This window comes from Ovis aries, chromosome 14 (genome assembly GCF_016772045.2).
Source record: "Ovis aries strain OAR_USU_Benz2616 breed Rambouillet chromosome 14, ARS-UI_Ramb_v3.0, whole genome shotgun sequence".
Lineage (NCBI taxonomy): Eukaryota > Metazoa > Chordata > Mammalia > Artiodactyla > Bovidae > Ovis > Ovis aries.
The window spans coordinates 9026570-9046003 of NC_056067.1; the positions used below are offsets into that span (position 1 = coordinate 9026570).

Consider the following 19434-nt stretch of genomic DNA (forward strand, 5'->3'; position numbering starts at 1 on the left):
ACATATACTATATTATATATAGTATATTATTATGTTATAAATATTATTTCAAATGTCAGAACCCCTCCTAGAATATATAAGATAATCATATTGGGTTCATTTAGGATTTTCCATAAAATATTACAGAAAAAACATGAACAAACTTTTCATCCAACTCAATATAATTATATCAGAGCCTTCCTAGATTACAAACCTGAGTATGGTGGACCTAAGCATGAATTTGTTTAAATGAGAGAGGAATTTAGCCCAAGCCAGCATTTCTGGAGCATGGAACACACATCATTAGTACATACAAGGACTAATGTATGTTTTTACTTGCCTCTTTAGTTCAGTTCAGTTCAGTTCAGCTCAGTTCATTCGCTCAGTCATGTCCGCCTCTTTGCAACCCCATGAATCACAGCACGCCAGGCCTCCCTGTCCATCACCATCTTCCGGAGTTCACTCAGACTCATGTCCATCGAGTCAGTGATGCCATCCAGCCATCTCATCCTCTGTCGTCCCCTTCTCCTCCTGCCCTCAATCCCTCCCAGCATCAGAATCTTTTCCAATGAGTCAACTCTTCGCATAAGGTAGCCAAAGTACTGGAGCTTCAGCTTTAGCATCATTCCTTCCAAAGAAATCCCAGGGCTGATCTCCTTCAGAATGGACTGGTTGGATCTCCTTGCAGTCCAAGGGACTCTCAAGAGTCTTCTCCAACACCACAGTTCAAAAGCATCAATTCTTCAGCGCTCAGCCTTCTTCACAGTCTAACTCTCACATCCATACATGACCACAGGAAAAACCATAGCCTTGACTAGATGGACCTTAGTCGGCAAAGTAATGTCTCTGCTTTTGAATATACTATCTAGGTTGGTCATAACTTTTCTTCCAAGGAGTAAGCATCTTTTAATTTCATGGCTGCAGTCACCATCTGCAGTGATTTTGGAGACCAAAAAAATAAAGTCAGCCACTGTTTCCACTGTTTCCCCATCTATTTCCCATGAAGTGATAGGACCAGATGCCATGATCTTCATTTTCTGAATGTTGAGCTTTAAGCCAACTTTTTCACTCTCCACTTTCACTTTCATCAAGAGGCTTTTTAGCTCCTCTTCACTTTCTGCCATAAGGGTGGTGTCATCTGCATATCTGAGGTTATTGATATTTCTCCCAGCAATCTTGATTCTAGCTTGTGTTTCTTCCAGTCCAGCGTTTCTCATGATGTACTTTGCATATAAGTTAAATAAGCAGCGTGACAATATACAGCCTTGACGTACTCCTTTTCGTATTTGGAACCAGTCTGTTGTTCCATGTCCAGTTCTAACTGTTGCTTCCTGACCTGCATACAGATTTCTCAAGAGGCAGGTTAGGTGGTCTGGTATTCCCATCTCTTGAGGAATTTTTCACAGTTTATTGTGATCCACACAGTCAAAGGCTTTGGCATAGCCAATAAAGCAGAAATAGTTGTTTTTCTTAAACTCTCTTGCTTTTTCCATGATCCAGCGGATGTTGGCAATTTGATCTCTGGTTCCTCTGCCTTTTCTAAAACCAGCTTGAACATCAGGGAGCTCACGGTTCATGTATTGCTGAAGCCTGGCTTGGAGAATTTTGAGCATTACTCTACTAGCATGTGAGATGAGTGCAATTGTGTGGTAGTTTGAGCATTCTTTGGCATTGCCTTTCTTTGGAATTGGAATGAAAACTGACCTTTTCCAGTCCTGTGGCCATTGCTGAGTTTTCCAAATTTGCTGGCATATTGAGTGCAGCACTTTCACAGCACCATCTTTCAGGATTTGAAACAGCTCAACTGAAATTCCATCACCTCCACTAGCTTTGTTCGTGGTGATGCTTTCTAAGGCCCACTTGACTTCACATTCCAAGATGTCTGGCTCTAGATTAGTGATCACATCATCATGATTATCTGGATCATGAAAATCTTTTTTGTACAGTTCTTCCGTGTATTCTTGCCACCTCTTCTTAATATCTTCTGCTTCTGTTAGCCTCCTTAAATTTTTAGAAAAATACGTTTGGCAGATTCATCTTGTACTATAAAGATTATCTTTAAATAATTGTATAAGTAAAAATGTGAGTCAATTAAAAGAAAAATATTAGGGGAATAACAGATCAGGTATGAAAGCATGACTAGATTGTGAATCTGGAAGCTGAGTGATTGAAGGAAGTAACACATTCGCTTAGGCAGACGACCTAGACTAACTGGCCTTAACCTCATTCAGACTCTAAGTCTCAGCTTCCAGAGAGGAAAAAAAGTATTCACCGCAGATAGATAATGTAAGGATTCTTTGCAATCACGAATGTAAAAATTTCAGCAGAGTCCCGTTCTTTTAGGAAAAAAGAATACCTTAGACAACTTTGTGGAGTCCGCTGTGGGCAGACACTGTAATTTTACTCCTTTGAAGTTGTTTTCCCTTCGTGATCTCTCAAGTGAGATAGGTAGAGCTTTGCCAAGAAAAGTGGGAGGATTCAAAGATGGGCAAGGCCTGATCAGAATCATCTGCCTCGTTGCTTTAGCCTCAGCAGAAATATCTGTAGTAACGATCTCCATGGTAACCGCCTGGGCCAGAGCACCAGTACCTGACTGGACAGAGGCAGGAGGACCCAAGAGGCAGTCAGAAAACAGCTAGAAGAAGGAAGTTGTGTAGAAAAGGAAAGAGAACTCCTTCAATGCCCAGGATCACAGGAAAATTGATGATGGTAATTCTTGTTCATGGAGCATTGCAATAGAGCACTGCCACCGGCTGCAACCCCTAGCACTCTCGTGGCCGGAGCTGCCTGCCATAACCCCCAGCCCTTTCCCAGAAAATGGTTACCACCAGACCATTAGACAGTCACTCAGCCATTGGTCGGTGCAGGAGTGGGTCTCTCTCGCCAGGGCAACTGTCACTCAGCGCCTATTGGTAGTCCTGCGCAGCCATTGGTCGGCACCACAGTGGGCTCCTCCCCCTGAATAACCGTGTACCAGCGGCCATTAGTAGGACAGGAGCCAACAGTCCTCCGAGTGGTGATCCTCAGATGGAGAGCGAGGTAAGAGGCAGACCTGGCCTGGCGCAGTGGGTGAGTTGGGGGCTCAGGGAACAAGTTGGGGGCTGTGTGCTGTGGAGCTCCAGAGCCCTCACCAAGGCCGCCCCCTGGCCGGGTCCAGGCCTTGAGGTGGCGATCACCCTCTCCCCCATCCCCGCCTCAGTGACCTAATGGCAGCGGCCATCTCTGGGACCAGCCCCCACTGGGCAGTGTGAGGAGCCTGAGGCCAGCTGGGGCCTGGGCACCTGGCTCCCTCAGCAGTGGTGGCTCGGCAGGTCTGGGGACCTGGCCCTGAGGGAGCTACCAGTGGAGACCTGCCTCTTCAGCCAGGCCTGGGCGCTGGCAGGAAGACCCAGCATGGGTGCTGGGCAAACACTCTGGGGCAGGGTAACCAGTGCCTGCAGGGACCCCCTCCTCTCAGCCAGGCCTGGACCTCCGAGGGTGAAAGTTGTGCTGAGGGACCTGGCCTATACTTATCAGAACAGAGAATAGCATTTGTTTGGTGGGAGTTTAGAGGAATGTTATTACCTGACTGTGACCTTACGGTTCAAGAACAAAGGATCTGACACCAAGAAGTTTGCAACAATTACCCACACCCCTTCCTCACCTTTCCTGTAAAAGGGCTTTGCAGAGAGCTTTCGGGCAGTTTGGGATTTTTAAGGCATGACCCACCTGTCTCCTTGCAGGGCCTTGCAGGAAACCTTTCTCTGTTCCACACTGATATTTTGGTATTGTTCAGCCTCACAATACCAAGGCCGATACCAAGGTATGGTATTGTCAGGCACACAAATTTGTGTTTCAGTAATAGCACCAGGGTCTGTCTGAATTAAGTGTTATTATCTTGTTTAATGCTTATCATAAGAACTGTAGTACCTACGAGGGGAGGTACTATTATTTGTTCTGTTACTGAGTCCAAGTTCACTCTACTCACCACATGACAGGTCAGTAAGTCTACAGACAGAGTGTTCTCGCAAAAAATACAACTTTGTTCAGAAAGCCTGCAGACAAAGATGGCAGACTAATGTCTCAAAATAAAACCGTCTTGTCTGGGTCTAGATGCCAGGTTATTCTCTAGAATGGGGGGTTGGGGGGCTGAGAAAGCAAACTAAAAAGGCATATATCTTGCACATACCTCCTGGAATGGCAAGCCTTGGGAGGGGATGTGCTAATTTCTTCCTTCCTATAGCCATCCGCAGGTAGACAAGGTCCTGCACAGAAGCATTTTGGCTTAACACTCAGGCAGAGGGGCAGGGTTCCCCATGGCAGGCCATTATGTATGGACAGTATCCTTTTAGTGAACGAAAGCAACAAGAAGCAAAGGTTAAAGTAAAAGAAATGGAGCCATAATTGGCTTTTCCCTGTAACAGTTCCACTTTGTAGCTGAAGACATTGAGGTTCAAGGGACAAGTCATTTGCCCATGATCTCAGGGCCACTACAAATGAGCCAGGACTGGAAAGGGGCTTAGACACCTACTCTTAAAACTGCCCCTTCACAGGGCATGGGAATAACAGTTCCTGGCATGCTAGGTCCCCAACCCTGGCTCCATGCCAGGAATCACTGGGAAATGTGGAAACCTGGCATCTTGACAAGCAGTCCATTGTCCAAGGTCCCAGTGCTTGACCCTGGCTGCATTAGGTTCATCTGGGAAATCTTAAAGAGATACCAGTGCCTGGACCCCAGTCCTCCTCTGTCAGAACCTCAGTTGGGAGTTGGGGCAGGTATTGCTTTTTTCTTTTTTTTAATTCTCTAAACTATTCTCATAGCCTTGAAAAATGCCCCCAGTCTAAAGCACTCATTCCTGGACTGGTAAAAGGTGTCTAAAATATACAAGACCCAATCATGCAACCCTAGTTACTTGATACCACAAGTCAGGAAGAGAGCAAGGATATATTGAGGGCCTACTATGCGCCAGGTCCTAAATGCAGGTCTGTCTCTCAGGATGTCCTCACCTGGTACCTCTGATGACCTGGAGGGGTTGGTGAGAGGCCTGAGGGGGTCAGGATGGGGCAGCAGCTCTTTTCCCTCTCGTTAACCTGTTTCTGGGAAGTGGATGTGCTGAGAGCTTGAACTGTAGGTCTAGACTGATCAGCCTGAGAACAGGTGTCTGCCTTTCCTGGGTGTGTGGTCTTGAGCATGTTAGTCAGTCTCTCCAAGGCTCAGTTCTTTCCTCCCATAGTATGGAAATAATGTGTGTAGATTGTGCATTCTCAGTGGGGCTCTGTGTCACCAGAGGGGTGACACGGGTTCTTGGGAGAAAGACAAACAATTGTACGTATGTGTGTGTGTAGAATACAGATTTCCATCCAGTAAATAAACAGATAGGGCTATGACGCTGGCAACGCATGAGAGAGCTGACAATTAGGCAACAGTCTCTAAAAACACTTATGGGCCGAGGAAGATAATAAAAATAAACCTGGGAAATGCTGCTGTAACTTAGAGTAGTTGTGAGGCTGAAAGGAGAGACTGAATGTACTGGCCTTATGACAGAGCCTGGCACTCAGATGCCACTCAATAAACACTGAGCCGTAACTGTTCTTTGCCAAAACTTCATTCAGCACTCACACACAGATCCCAACCATACTTAGCAGCTATGCAAAGCGTTATAGGGATTCTAAGGGAAGAAAAGGCACCACCCCTGACTTCACCAAGGAGCTAAGTGAAAGTTGAGCACAGGAGGTGAAATGCTGTCACGATTGGCTGTGCATAGAGCCTGGGGAACTAAGGGGAGGCCGTGCCTGAGTCCTTCATTTCTTACCTGTCTCCAGTGCTGGGCTCAGCCTAGATGAGAGGTGACAAGGGGCCTTCCGTCTCAGTTCCCAGCCTTGTCCGCAGTATCTTCTGCCCCCAGCGTGGAAGCAGGGAAGAGGTTCTCTTTGTGCATTGAAAGGCTTAGCACCTGCTGGGGGGGGTGCGGGGGCGGTGGTGATTAGGAAGGCTTCACTGAGCGGAGTCCTTTGCCTAGCCAAAGCCGGGAGGCCACAAGAGGATGCAGTGGGTGAGGGGCAGCACTCGTGGGTCCGGGTGCAGAGTGGTGAGTCGTATTTAATGGTCAAAGACAGCTCCAGCATTAAACTTCCCAGCCTGCTCACACTCCTTCTGTTTCTGTTCATTTGTTTTGTTTTGGCCAGTGACCTTCAGTGACTGCAAGGGAAATGACAAGCTGCACTATGAGGTCTCAAGCCCATACTTCAAGGTGAACAACGATGGCAGCTTAGTTGCCCTGAGAAACATAACTGCGGTGGGCAAGACTCTGTTCGTCCATGCCCGGACTCCCCATGCAGAAGACATGGCAGAACTTGTAATTGTTGGAGGGAAAGACATCCAGGGCTCCTTACAGGTAATGTAACCACTTAGGATAAGTTGGTCTAAGGAGGAACACTGAGATTTGTGTGTCTTATGTGGAAAATGGGTCTTTGGCTTATTATTGGTCAAGAGTCTTTTTGTTGTTTGCAAATGATAGAAACCTAAGTCAAAAAGGAAAAAAAAAAAAAACGCACAGCGTGGCTAGGGGAACTGATTGGGTTATGTGACAGAGACCTCAGAGATAGCTTTGCCTGCCTGCATGGCTGTGCATCCATGCCCAAATGATGGCTTTAGCTTTGGTCCTTCTCCGTTTGTGATTCCACTCTTCTTCCACTGACTTCACCTGTAGACGGTCACAGCCCTTCCTGCTTCCTGGTGTGGTCTCAGCAGCTTCACGTCATCTCCCCACTCTGGAGTCTTCTCAAAGAGCATCTCTTCCTATACTGCCACCCCAAGCTTGAAGTCAAGTCTCACTGGCTCTCCTCAGAGCATGCTCCCATCCCTGATTCAGTTTCTATGACAGTTGGATCCTGATGCTCTAGTTGGCTAAGCCTGAGGCACATGCCTTGTCCTGAAATCAGGATGAGTTCAGCCCCACCTAAAATATACGGACTGAGAGTGAAAGAGTTAGTTACTCAAATTAGGATGCTGTCATCTAACAAAGGGAAATGGAGGATATGCAGGTGAGAACCACAGTCGCACACTAGAGTTGTACGTGAGGCTGCTCCTTTGCCACGCACTGGTGTCCATTCCCTTCTACACGCACCTGTATGAAGATCTCTGCCCCTGCACGCATGTGACTTTAGGAATGCCAAAAACTGCTCTTCAGGCTTCCTGATTGTGTCATCCGGGGACATTTGGTACTGTAAATCTACTTACTTCTCCGTCACCAGGAGCTCAGAGACTCTGTGGCTTTCTCAATTACAGAAAGGGAAGACGCACAGCAAGACCCTGGCAAAATAATTACAATAATAATGGTGTGTCCCCAGCTTGGTGCGACTGGACTAGCCTTTCTCCTACCTGCTGCTGGCCTGCTCTTGCCCACTTTATCAAAGCCTGTGGTTCCCACTGCTTTTCTCCATCTGTCACACTCCCAGTAACCCTGCTTCATCTGTTCGTTTTGTTCGGTGGTGGAGTGAACACCAATCCCACAGCTGGGGAGCAGAGACAGTACAAATGGCGTTGTGAGTGCTGCTCTCCTGCCAACGCTGTCTGTGTGATCTTGAAAGAGTCACGTAGCTTCCTTACCTGCAGATGAGAGGGGTTAAACAGTCTGCAACGGCAAGTAAGTGGCACATGGGCTGCCCTACTCCACCACAATATACGTTGCAGACACCCTGCTTGACCCGAGTATCACTCCCAAGACAGTGCTTCTGAAAGCAACTATCCATTGATCACTTAGAGATGTTGCTAGGGCTGGAGTATATTTGCTGTCCCTGGACTTGAAAAACTCCATAATACCTCTTCATATCTGTCAATCTGTGAGTTAAGCATAGGTAGAAAGCTAAACGTGAATCCACAGTGTGCCACTGATGTTCTCAAAACAAAACAGGATCTTGGTGAATACATCCCAGTGTGGAAACCCACTGGCACCGCGAAAGAGAGTTTATCTCTCACTTAACCGTGGTTATTTTCACAGCAGCTCACTAACTCATGATGTAAATGACTTCCACATGCCTAGCAACACAGCTGCCAGAATGTGCAGTACGAAATGCTTCTTGGGAACAAGTAAATGGTACAGAGATTCACAGAAGGGGGTTTTGCATGTGGGATAGAATGAAGTTAGATCAGTGTTCATTGTGATTGACAGCTCATCTCTAAATCTAGAAAAGACAGTATCACATTTAGCTCCAAGCAGAACAGACGGGATTTGAGACATTCCCTGGGACAAAACTTCACCTTGCTGGGCTTGGAGTCCTGGCATTATTACCAAGAGACTCAGCCATGAAGAGCTGGTCACTTGAGCCCCAGAAAGAGCCCCTCTAGAAGCCCAGCCCCTCTAGAAGCCCAGCTCCTCGGAGCCCTGGCCGTCTCCTATTCATCTCTGTCTGAACACACTGTCCACAAAGCTTGGTGGCTATTGTTTGCTTCTTGTAAAGTACGGGGGAGGCTGCTGTGCCATTCAGCTTACCAACTCCAGCAGAATAGGCATTTATCTCCCACCTTCAGTAATTTTATGAGATTTGAAAATCAGCCTTGTGAAGTTGCCCAGATATGTCCATAATATAAAGGTTAAAAAAAAAAAAAGAAAAAAAGAGAAAAGGCTAGGAAAATAAAATAGGTAGCCAGAGAATCCCTCTAAGGAAAGCACAGTCCTTAATAGATACCAAGTTAGTATTTTTGAAGCCCTACTGTGTGTGGTGCAGCAGGCCAGCTAGAGAAGGAAAGCAATGGGTTCAAGAGTCAGCCCAGCTCCTGCCTGGGGAGAGAAAGGGACCATGTATGTTAATAAGTACCAACAGGGAGGCGATGGTGACGGCTGCTCCGTGCCTTTAGAGAAGGGGGGAGGGCTGGTGAGGACAGTCAGTGCCTGCTTGGGGCTCACTGCACGCTGCCTGCTGCCCTCATGGGCCACACATGCTGATTTGTCTAATCCCCGTACCACCTTGGAGGCCCATGCTACTGGCCTCATTTTACAGACTGGGGTAACTGAGGCACAAAGAGATGAGTGAGAGCTTGTACTGCTTAGTGGGACTCTCGTGAGTGTGTGTGTCTCAGGGTCTGCTTTAATGTGCTATTTCTAACCCTCCCTACCTCCCTGAGAGGCTGCTAATGGTACCCCCTTCCCACAGATGTGAGAACTTGGCCAGTATCCCCTTGCTTGCAGTTGGCAGAAACAAGATTGAGACTCTGGCCTCTGCATCCATTCTCCTTCTGCCACTTTGCTCGCCAGCAAACTGCCACCTGGGTGGCTTCCCATGGGTCCAAAGATGAGGGCATGAGTTAGAGCAGTATAGTAGCAATGAGGGGAAGACCATCAAAGGAAGATGTGGTTTGAAGGAAAACAGAGCCAAGAGCCAGCATCCCAGTGAGTCCAGTTGTCTAGCCTAGGAGGATGGAGCTGGATTGCGCCAGTCAGGGGAGGAGTGCTTGGGAAAGGTGAACAGTCCAGCTTGGATGTGTTTGAGTTGGCAGCTCCTGGGGACATCTGGATAGGGGCAGGGTTGGATCTCCAGGTAAACACCTGGGGAGAAAGTAGCATAGTAGTAAGGCTTTAACTTTGGGGTCAAACTTAAGTGGGTTCAAATTTCTGCTCCATCACTTACGTTTACGTGACTTTGGGCAAGCCACTCACCTCCCTGAACTTCCACATTCTCATCTGTGAAGCAGGGATAAATAAGAATGGAGTCTCAATCGCAGGAGTGCTCCATTGGGCACAGCACCAGACAGCAGGTGACGTGTCCCATCAGTGGCACTATTTTAGAACCTCTTGAGAAAGGATAAGGAATTTGTGGACAAAACGTCCTTGCTGAGGCCATGACACAGAGACCAGAGATTAGGGGCGGAAGGAGAAAGTGAGGCCAAAGAGAGAAATAAGGGCAGGGGAGCATCCAGCACAACCGAGACAGGAGGGACGTCACAGCAGCTGGCTTCACATCACTGTGTCAGGGAAGGACGGGTTCTCTAAGACAAACGCAACCCCTCTGAAGCCCAATTCAGCTGCAGTAACTGGAGCCCAACGATTCGTCAATGAAAGAATGTAAGAATGTGCCTCTCTCATCTTACCTGCTTCCTGTCATCCTGTTTCACAGGAAAGCCTATAGCCCAAATCTGTGAAGTCTGATTGTTAATTGTGGTTTAGTTATAGATGCTCAAGCTATTGCTACATTGTTGGATTGCCCAGAAGCTGGTGGCTGCCTGACCTGTGTAAGATCAACTTAGATCTGTGTGGGTGAAGGAGCAGTTTCATTTTAACAGCCAAGGGGGACGGTTAAGGAAGGGGCTGAGATAGCCATATGTGCACAAAGATGTTTCCTAGCCCATGGAATGTGACCATGAACTTGACTCACAAGAGTACATCTGGATGGAACTGTAGCTTGTCCGCACCAAATCCGCTGTTGCTTGCTGCCTAGCAGTGGTGAACAGGAAGACAGCAGAGTGTTTGCTTCCATTTACTTACTTATTAAATAGTTCGTCATTTTTACCTTGAACATAGAGCTCCAAAGGTTTACATGGAAAAACTGCGTGTTTCATTCCTTTTCCATCTTGGATGGAGTTGTCTTTACCGGCTGTGGAAATGGGACTCATCAACCTCATTTACACGTTTCAAGTCTGGGGGGAAAATGCCACTTATTTATTTATGTATTTCTAATTTAGGAGTTTGTAGCTTCCACAACTGTAGATTATGGCACTGAGTTCTGACATCAATTAAAAACTCGATAAAGTCAGGCTGGGAAACTTCACAGAGCTTGTAGGAATTTATTTTGAATTAAGTTTGGGAGCTAAAGAGACTGTACCTACTGACTACATCTTAAAAAATGAGTTTCACGCTCTAGGCATCTGTAGAATTTAGATTTCTGTGACCCAGACAGCTGGGTCTCATGAGCAAAGCAGGAAGCATGCTTGTAACAGATGGTAGAGTTGTGGGGGCCACAGACTACAGCCTTGGATCAGGCTTGCCTGCCCCTAGCCTGGAGTATCAATGCAAATCTAACCAGATTACTCTTCTGCTTAATGGGCTCTTACTTCCCATCAGGGTATCTGGCCTATGGGATGAATTCTGAAGTCTTTGTATATGTGTGAAAAATGTCCTTTACAGTCTAGCCTGACCTCTACAGCCTTCATGCAGGTCAGATTCCTTCTCATTTTTCAGTGGCTTGACCTGCTGAAATGTTACTTCCTCTAAGAGCACTCCCTGGTACCAAAGGAAGGTCTCCTCTGCTAGCCTCATTTCTAGCACCGTTCTCTTCCTTCCTGGCCGTCTTCTCCATTGCTAACTAAACGTGTGTTTCCTTGTTTAAGTATTTCAAGTCTGGCTCTCTGAGAAGACTGTAAGCTCGCTGAAGGCAGTTTAGTCTGTTTCCCTCCTACTTCCCTGCCCACGCCCCCACTCCCTTCTTTCCTTGCTTCCTTCCTGGAGGGTCCACTGATCTGTCCTCGGCAGCCGGCACAGTGTGGGCAGTAGTTGGTGTTCAGTAAATACCCTCTGAATAAACACTTGAGTAGATTGAGTCCCTCCCTTCATACCATTCCCTGCGTTGAAATCTGCCCTCACCTCCCAATACCGAAGCACGTGTGGTTTCTTGAGCTGGCCAAGCTCTTCCTCCAGGTCATGCTGGCCACTCCTCTGCCCAGGTTATGGCCTGCTAGCCACGGCCCCGCCTGCTGCATGCCCAGTACCAATCGGCAGGACTAACTCTTCTGAAACTTCTGAGCCTGCCGAGGTTTCCCTTCTTCAGGGACACCTCTCCATCCCCCCAGCTAGTAAAGTGACTTTTCCTCCATGCTCTTCAGAGAGCCCTGCCTGCCTCTCCCCCATCATAGCATTAAACTCTAACCGTCTCATTTATCTGTGTTCATTTTTGCATCACTCCCGAGCTGCTGAACTCAGGGCCCCGGCTTCCACACGGGGAGGCTGGGAGCACTGCCCTGGAGCTGGAAGCCTTGTCACGGTTCCCAGTGCCAGGCTTGCACCTCTGCTCCAGGTCCCTCAGCTGTAGAACGGGCTTATAATAGTATCAACTTCATAGAACCATCACGAGGATTAAATGAATAAGTATATGCAAAGTATTTAGAACAGTGCCAAGCACAAAGAAAGTGCCATGAAAAAACCTGTTATCCCTCCTCATCGTATCATCAGAGTCAGACTGTAATGCACGCGCAATGAGTGAGCCAAGCAAAATCAGAAAACCCATTCCTTCCCCCGTTCCAGCGTGACCAAGTGCTATCACTTCTACAACCTAGAGAATTCAAGATGATAAATGACCTTAAATCTTCACCACTCCCACTCCTCAGCTACCCACTCTAAGTGAAACACTGACTAAACTTTCAAGAGAGGATTCTTTATTCCTGTGGGTTCACTTAACAAACATCAAAAGACTTGGCAGTATGTAGAAGTTAATTAAACAAGTTAGACTTCTTAACTGGAAGTCAGTGCTTGGTATCTTCAGTAAAGGAAAACTGGTCTCTTAAAGTTGCTTAAATTAAATGCAGGAAAAAAAATTATTTCCCCCTTTTTGTGGTCACTTAAAAAACCCATTTTAAAAATAAGATAAACAGAAAGTTATGACAGAAATTGAAAAGGCAAAATTCAAGGCTTGTTTACCATGTTTAATCATTACCACTATAAACATGCAATTTAAGAGACACAAGTTTGGCTCCTAATCCAGTTCCAAGAATTATGATGAAGTAGTTCCAAAAAAATGTAAAATTAAAGGAGCAATTAGAGGAAGGAACAACTTGGGAGAAAGAGTTGTTTTTATTTTTAGTGTTTAAAATGACAAATTATGTCATCAACTGATCATAAGCCAGTGTTAATATTGCTGTTAATTATGTGTCTTGACCCTCAGGGGGATTGCACCTTTTAAACCCACTGCTTTGAAGAATCTTAGGGTTCCATTTGAAAAGTACCTCTTAGAATGGTGAGTCCAGAGGCTCAGAAGCAGTGGCTGAGTGCCTGTCTGTTCTGCCTGTGCACGCGCTCTGCGACATTTAGCTGAATTGTTGCAGATGATATTAACAGGGACCTGGAATGACTCCAAATTGGGATTTAATCACACACATATTACTTACCAGACATGTGACACTGAAAAGTCACCTAGCTCCTTTGGGTTTTGGTTTTCTCATTCATACAGTGATGCCCTGGCCTTGTAGATGCTTAATGGGGTATGTGAGCGTATGACAATATATACAGTGCCTAACCCAGTGCTAGCAGAGGGTTCTTAATCACAAACTGTTTATTCTTAACTGAGTTGCCCAGTGAGTTGCTGTCACTGATTCATATTTTTTCCATTTTCCTAATCTCACACTTTCTAAACAAATAGATTTTGCACCTTTGTTACTGAGATAAACTCTAGTTTTTTTCGTCCCTGAGCCAACCATCTGAATCTTCTCCATTTTGGCTATGATACCATGTAACCTCTAAAGTACCTGTCACACTGCATCCATGCAACTTGACTTCATTAGTTTAAAGCATCTCTGAGAACGAGAGTGACTAACTTATGGTAAAAGTAATAGTCTTCTCTCCAGATGTTATCACACTGACATATTATCACACTGACTGGCAAGGGCTTGGGGTCTGTTGAGCTGGACAGTGGTATCGACCTTGCTCCCATGAAGTATGTTTTATAACCACCATGGTGAAGAACCAATCTGTACATTTACTGTGGCCATAAAGAAATGAGGAGTTAGCGTTGTAGATACTTAATATGCTCTGATTTAACAAGTGTGATAACTTCAAAAACCTGCAAAGTACCACTGTTCAAGGCAAACGCCTCCCCAGCTACTATTAAGGAAAATTAGTATCCATTTAACTGTCACCCAAATTGGGGAAAATATATAGCTCAAAAATTATGGTACAGATCCAAGAATTGGGCCTAGAATAGGGTATTAGGCTGTTACATTTTGACACACGACTAAATTGTTATGTTTATGATTCTTAGCTCCAGGATACTATTCAAATATAGATAAAAGACATCCTTCGATTCATTAATTTAAGTAGATAACAGATTGCTTTGTGGATCAGAATCTAAGAAAACTATATTCTGAAGATTAATTTTAATTGAAATGCTTGGGGAGAAATAACTGATCCCATAGAAAGTCTAGATAACGAAAAGTAGCTTCATTGGTTTGTGAAGACTCAAGATTTTATGTTGCACAGCAGTGTGGTCCAGTGGAATACACACCCATACACACACCAAATATATATATTAGGTTAAATTTCATAAATGAAGATATAGTCTCTATATAGATATATCTCTATATATCTGTATCTGTATATGTATACAGATACCCTCCATAGCTACAGTATATCTTTATTTCTCTTTCTACATATATATACACACATGTAGATATATCTCTAGCTCTCTACATATAACATATATACATATATATGTATACATATAGACAGAGATAGATACTCTCCATATCTATATAGATATACCTTTGAAGTGTGTGTATATATGTATTATATATATATAAATTTATTGTAACCTATATAAAACCCATTACATATTATAATTTATAGTATTTCAATAAGTAATGGCTTGAATATTATTAATAATTTTTTTACATTCTTTTTACACTGTATCTTTGAAATGCAATATGTATTTTATAATTATAGCACATCTCAATGTAGATTAGCTGGGTTTTAAGTGCTATCAGTGAGACAGGGCTGCCATGGAGTTCTGCTGAAATATTTATATATTTTGAAAGAGAAATGGAAGGGGACACTCCCTAGGGGCCTACCACATGTCAGGACATTGTCTTAGATGTTCTCACAAGTGCCTCTTCTTCAGATCTTCATAGCCAGCCTGTGCCATTGATGATCTGGTTCCTTCTTTGCAGATACAGAAGTAGCCCAGGCTCAGAGATGCTGATTAATTTAGCCAGTGTCCTTATCTGTCAGCAAGTGGCAGAACTGGGAACTGGGTCTGGGCCTTCTGATTCTACATAGTCCCTGCTAATTTGGTAATGCTGACGTCTGCAACAGAACTGATGCTTTTCTATTCTACTGTAAAGACTATGAAATGACATAGGAAAATTAAAACATGGCTAGAAAATAAAAAAATGAATGTACAACTGAGCAAAAACTCCTCCAATCCCCCATCCTCCAAACATCCCTCACATTCCCCCCTGTCCCCATGCCTTGAGGGGGCCCTTCAAGCATGTGGACCTCTGTCCTCCCCGAGACCCTTTCTGGGGTACAGTCCCACCCCACTTCCACCTTTCTTCCCTCCCTCCTTCTCTCTCATGTCCTACCTGATCATACAGGGGTTCCTCCCATCCTCTTAGGTGTCCAGGGATCCCACCCCCACCTAGCAGGTGCCTAGTTGTAGAGATACGCTAACCCCATGCCTTCCTCCTCTGCTGTCTTGACTCTGCCAACCACCTCTGTGCTCCCAGCACAAGGTTTCCAAGCATAAATGTCTCTTAGACCCCGAGTTCCTTTGTTTCAAACTTATCTCATTGATGTTTATGGTCCTAGAGTCAAGGGAGAATGTCTTAGATTTATACTTGTTAAATTGTAATTTAAAACTTTATCTCATATATGTTATGTAGATTTGATCCTCACAGCAAGGTCTTGAAGCAATGGCGTTATTCTTATTTTATGAGTCAGGAAACAAGGTCAAGATGTCATCCTCAGGTGGCAGAGTAATTCAGGAGGCACCTCAGCTTCAAATTCACAGTGATTGCCTAGGTCCAGTGTTCTCCCCACAGCTAGCGTTCCAACAGTTTCTTGGGGCTTTGCAAGTAAAGGGAATGTAGAATCATCAGAAAGAAATTTTCTAGTCTCTCAGATTATAGCCTCCTATCTTTTATTACTACCATAAATGAACTACAAGTGAATTCTAAGTATAAATATTGGGGTGTTAATCTCTTGTTTAAACTCCCCTCTTGTCTGGCACATGAAGATACCTAATCACCATGGTCTTTGCCAATTGGCATGGCTGCTCTTATTGGAGATGAAATGATGTTGGCAAATTTCAAACTGATTAGAAATTTTAAAAGTCATGTAAAACTAGCTGAGTATCCCAAGGAAATTTTTGGTAGTTGGATCCCTGTGTTGTCATGACACTTTAAAAAAAACTTTCCCTTATGAATAAAACTTTTGGAAATAAAACTGCATGAAAATAGCACAAGGTTTTCAAATGTAAATGTCTCATAGGCTCCTCTGTAGAAGTCTGGTTCTCAATTCTGATTGAAAAAAAAACCAAACATTTTCAGTGATAGGAGGACACAGTTGTTGATATAGACCATGGATTGTCTCCATTTAGGTCTTTGGTCTGAATTCTTAGAGAACTCGGCATCAAAGGAACGCTGAAGGATGTGTTACTTATTCAGCCTCCCTCAACCAAGCACATGGGTTAATTAAATTACATGGTCTTCATCCAAACTTTTAAGGGCGAATCCTGAGCACCTGGAAAAAACAAAACAAAACAAAGAAGAGCATTTTGGCTCTAGCCAACCATACGCCCATGTTGGTTTCTGTGGGCTGGGATTGGTCCGTGGCGGATGCCAGGGTGGCAACTCCCCTGGGCCACACTTTGAGGCTGTTTGATCCTCAACTCAAATGCTTGTTCAGACGAAGCCAAGTCTAGTCTCAGGCTATCACACAGACAGACAGGAAGCGCTTTGAACCTGTGGCCAGGGCCCAACCTCCTCAGGGCTTATTTTGTCTTGTGTCTATTCCTGTTAACAGAAGTAGAAACCCTCTAGTTCATGACCCCTAGGGGTGCTACATCAAAATAATAACAGTGATAGCAATACATAACAACAGGAGTGCCTACATTCTAGTAGGGTACTCAACAAGGGCAGATATGTTTATTTGCTGAATTGCTTCTTTCTCATAAGGCAAGGAATAGCAACAACCAAGAAGCAAATACTGTGTGTATGTGGTCATCAAAGTAATTTTTTTTACAGGGAATAGATTTTGGTAACACTTGCTCTTCTTTCTCTATCATGCAAAGAAAGATAAAATATCAAAAGAGTACTTTAAATAATACCCCATATACAGTTTCAGAATTTGATTTATCAGTAGACTTACACATGGGCAGAGAAATTTCAAATGCTAACAAAGATGGCCTCTTAACACTCTTAAAATTGCCAGTCTCCAAATACTGGTGAACATAGGCAGTTGGAGATACCTTTAAATGGAGAAAGAGCCTCCCTAGGGGATAGAGAAATGCAAATATTAGAGGGCTACTTAAGCCAGGGGGTTCAAAAACATGAGACTGTCTTTCAAACAACAGTTCAAAAACATCCTCCTGGATGAGAAGCAACCCTCAGTGACCTGAGCACATTGCTCTGACTCCTTGACCCCAGTGCTTTCCCTCCACCTTCTCCCGGTTCAGAAGGGGAGGTTATGGAGTCTTCCTCACTGTTCCTTATCTCTTCCACCCGTAAGAGAAAACTGAACCTGAGGTTCAAGAGGGGGCTTCTCCTTCCCTTGTTGTCTACATGGTTTCTCCTGCCTCCCAGCCATTTATGGAAGTAAAACGGTTCCTTCAATTTCCTATCTTTGTGTGACAAATTCTTTTGACAAAAGGTGTCCATTGTCAACCAACCCCTTCATCATATCAAGCAAATTGGGCTTCTGTTGACAACAATTTTTTTACAACTCCTTTCCTTTGAAGTTAAAAAGCTATAAACAATGGTAGTTTTCCAACAGACCCAAAGAATGGTTTGAATAACTATAACTAGGCTTTTCCCAGAGACCGCCCCTATCCATCATCACTGTCATTCCAAATGCCCCTGTATGCTACTATTTTATTTATTTATTTATTTTTTTAGCCTCTGCCATGTGATTTAAGACAGCAAGTCAGGATGCATTATCTTTTTCCTTTCATTGTCCATTCTCACAAACCCCACTTAATGCAGATAATTGAGGCTTGACTGCTTTTTTGCTTGTCTCTTATTCAATTTGGACCTTGTTAGAAAAGCCTACCCCTAAGAGCATGACCATCAGTCTTATTTGCCTGATTTTGCTGTGATTTCCTCTTTCATTCAGGTCTTGGATAATAATTTTTTCTACATAGAAGAAAAAAAAGAAACACCCAGAAACTGAATTGAAGAAAAATAAATGCAAAAAACCCTGGACAGTCTCTCATATATATATATATATATATATATATATATATATATATATATATATATATATCAAATTCTACATAAATCTTACAATTTGAGCATTGGTTTACTAGGTAAAGTAAAATTATATGCTTCCATAAGGGTAGGGACTGTGACTGAATTGTTCATTGCTATGAATCTAACACATAATATAATACCAGGCACTGAATAAATGCTTACTGAATGACTAAACAAATGCCAGAGATGGAGTGAATATTAATGTTAATAATGCTGATCATAGCCAACATTTATTTAGCTCAAATTCTGTGCCAGGCACCTCTCTAAGCGTATTTCTTACGTTAAGTCATTTAATCATTGCAGCAACCTATGAAATAGGTACTATTATCTTCATTTTACAGATGAATAGAGTAAGACATGGAAAAGATATGTGACTTGCCTACGGTTATACAACTGGAATATTTCAGAGCCATGCTTTGTACTCAGACTGTTCAAAAACCATTTATCAAAACATTTTATCCTTTTTTGTCAAGATAGAGAAATATGAGCTGAATATTATCACTGGATATTAGTAGATTCAGATTGAATAGCTGCATCTAAAAGACCTGAAAAATAATCTGTGTCAGCCTAAAAACTGGCTTCTGCATGCAGTCAATGGACCTAACTGATTGCGTTCATCCCAATGACGGAGACGCAGATATAAAGACGTGATTTTCAATTTGTAACTTTCACAGCTCTGGGGTCCTAACTGGATGATAGAGTCGAGATTCAAAAGGGACTCAAGTACCTACAAGGATGTACTAAAATTAACTAGGCAATTAATTAGCCCCGTCTATAGGCCAAAAATATTCTGGATAACAGGATGGCATGGTGTGAAACGACCTGGTTGGTGAGACATTCATGATCATGGAACTGCAGCAGCTTCCCCTCTATAGGTCCCTGCCTTTATTGCTACTCTGTGAGTTTTCATACTTAATTTATTGTTCATGACTTGAGCACCACTCCAAGACTTCCATTTACCTTAAGCATTAGGCCCAACCCCACCACCAGCTATTTTCTGCAGCTGGCCCTTCATTTCTTCCTGCTGTGATGTTTATGCCATCCAGCCTGAGCTTGTGTGATTCCCTATTCCACCTCTGCGCACCTCCAATCTTTCCCTCCCCTCTCAGAAGAACTACAACTCTTCTCTTTCTGACCCTTCACTTGTGCCCTTGAACCTGCTCCTTTCAGTTTCTGTCTTACCACGCGCTTCCCTGTTTTACACCTTCAGTTGTTTACTCCTCTCCAAATCCTCCCCTCTGCCTTCAAACATGCTCACATCTCCCGAGGTTGAAACAGATTTTCGTAGGGCAGCTTTACTCCCTCATCAC

The 19434-nt window shown here is 44.1% G+C and overlaps 1 protein-coding gene across 4 annotated transcripts in view; it reads left to right on the plus strand.

Moving 5' to 3' along the window:
* Positions 1–19434, plus strand: part of CDH13 (cadherin 13) — a 1037580-nt gene that overhangs the window by 372302 nt on the left and 645844 nt on the right. For all 4 annotated transcript variants that reach the window (XM_004014934.6, XM_060398282.1, XM_060398281.1 and 1 more), the window contains one exon: positions 6145–6353. In XM_004014934.6, the coding sequence (XP_004014983.2) occupies positions 6145–6353 (209 nt within the window). The remainder of the gene's footprint in view (positions 1–6144; positions 6354–19434) is intronic.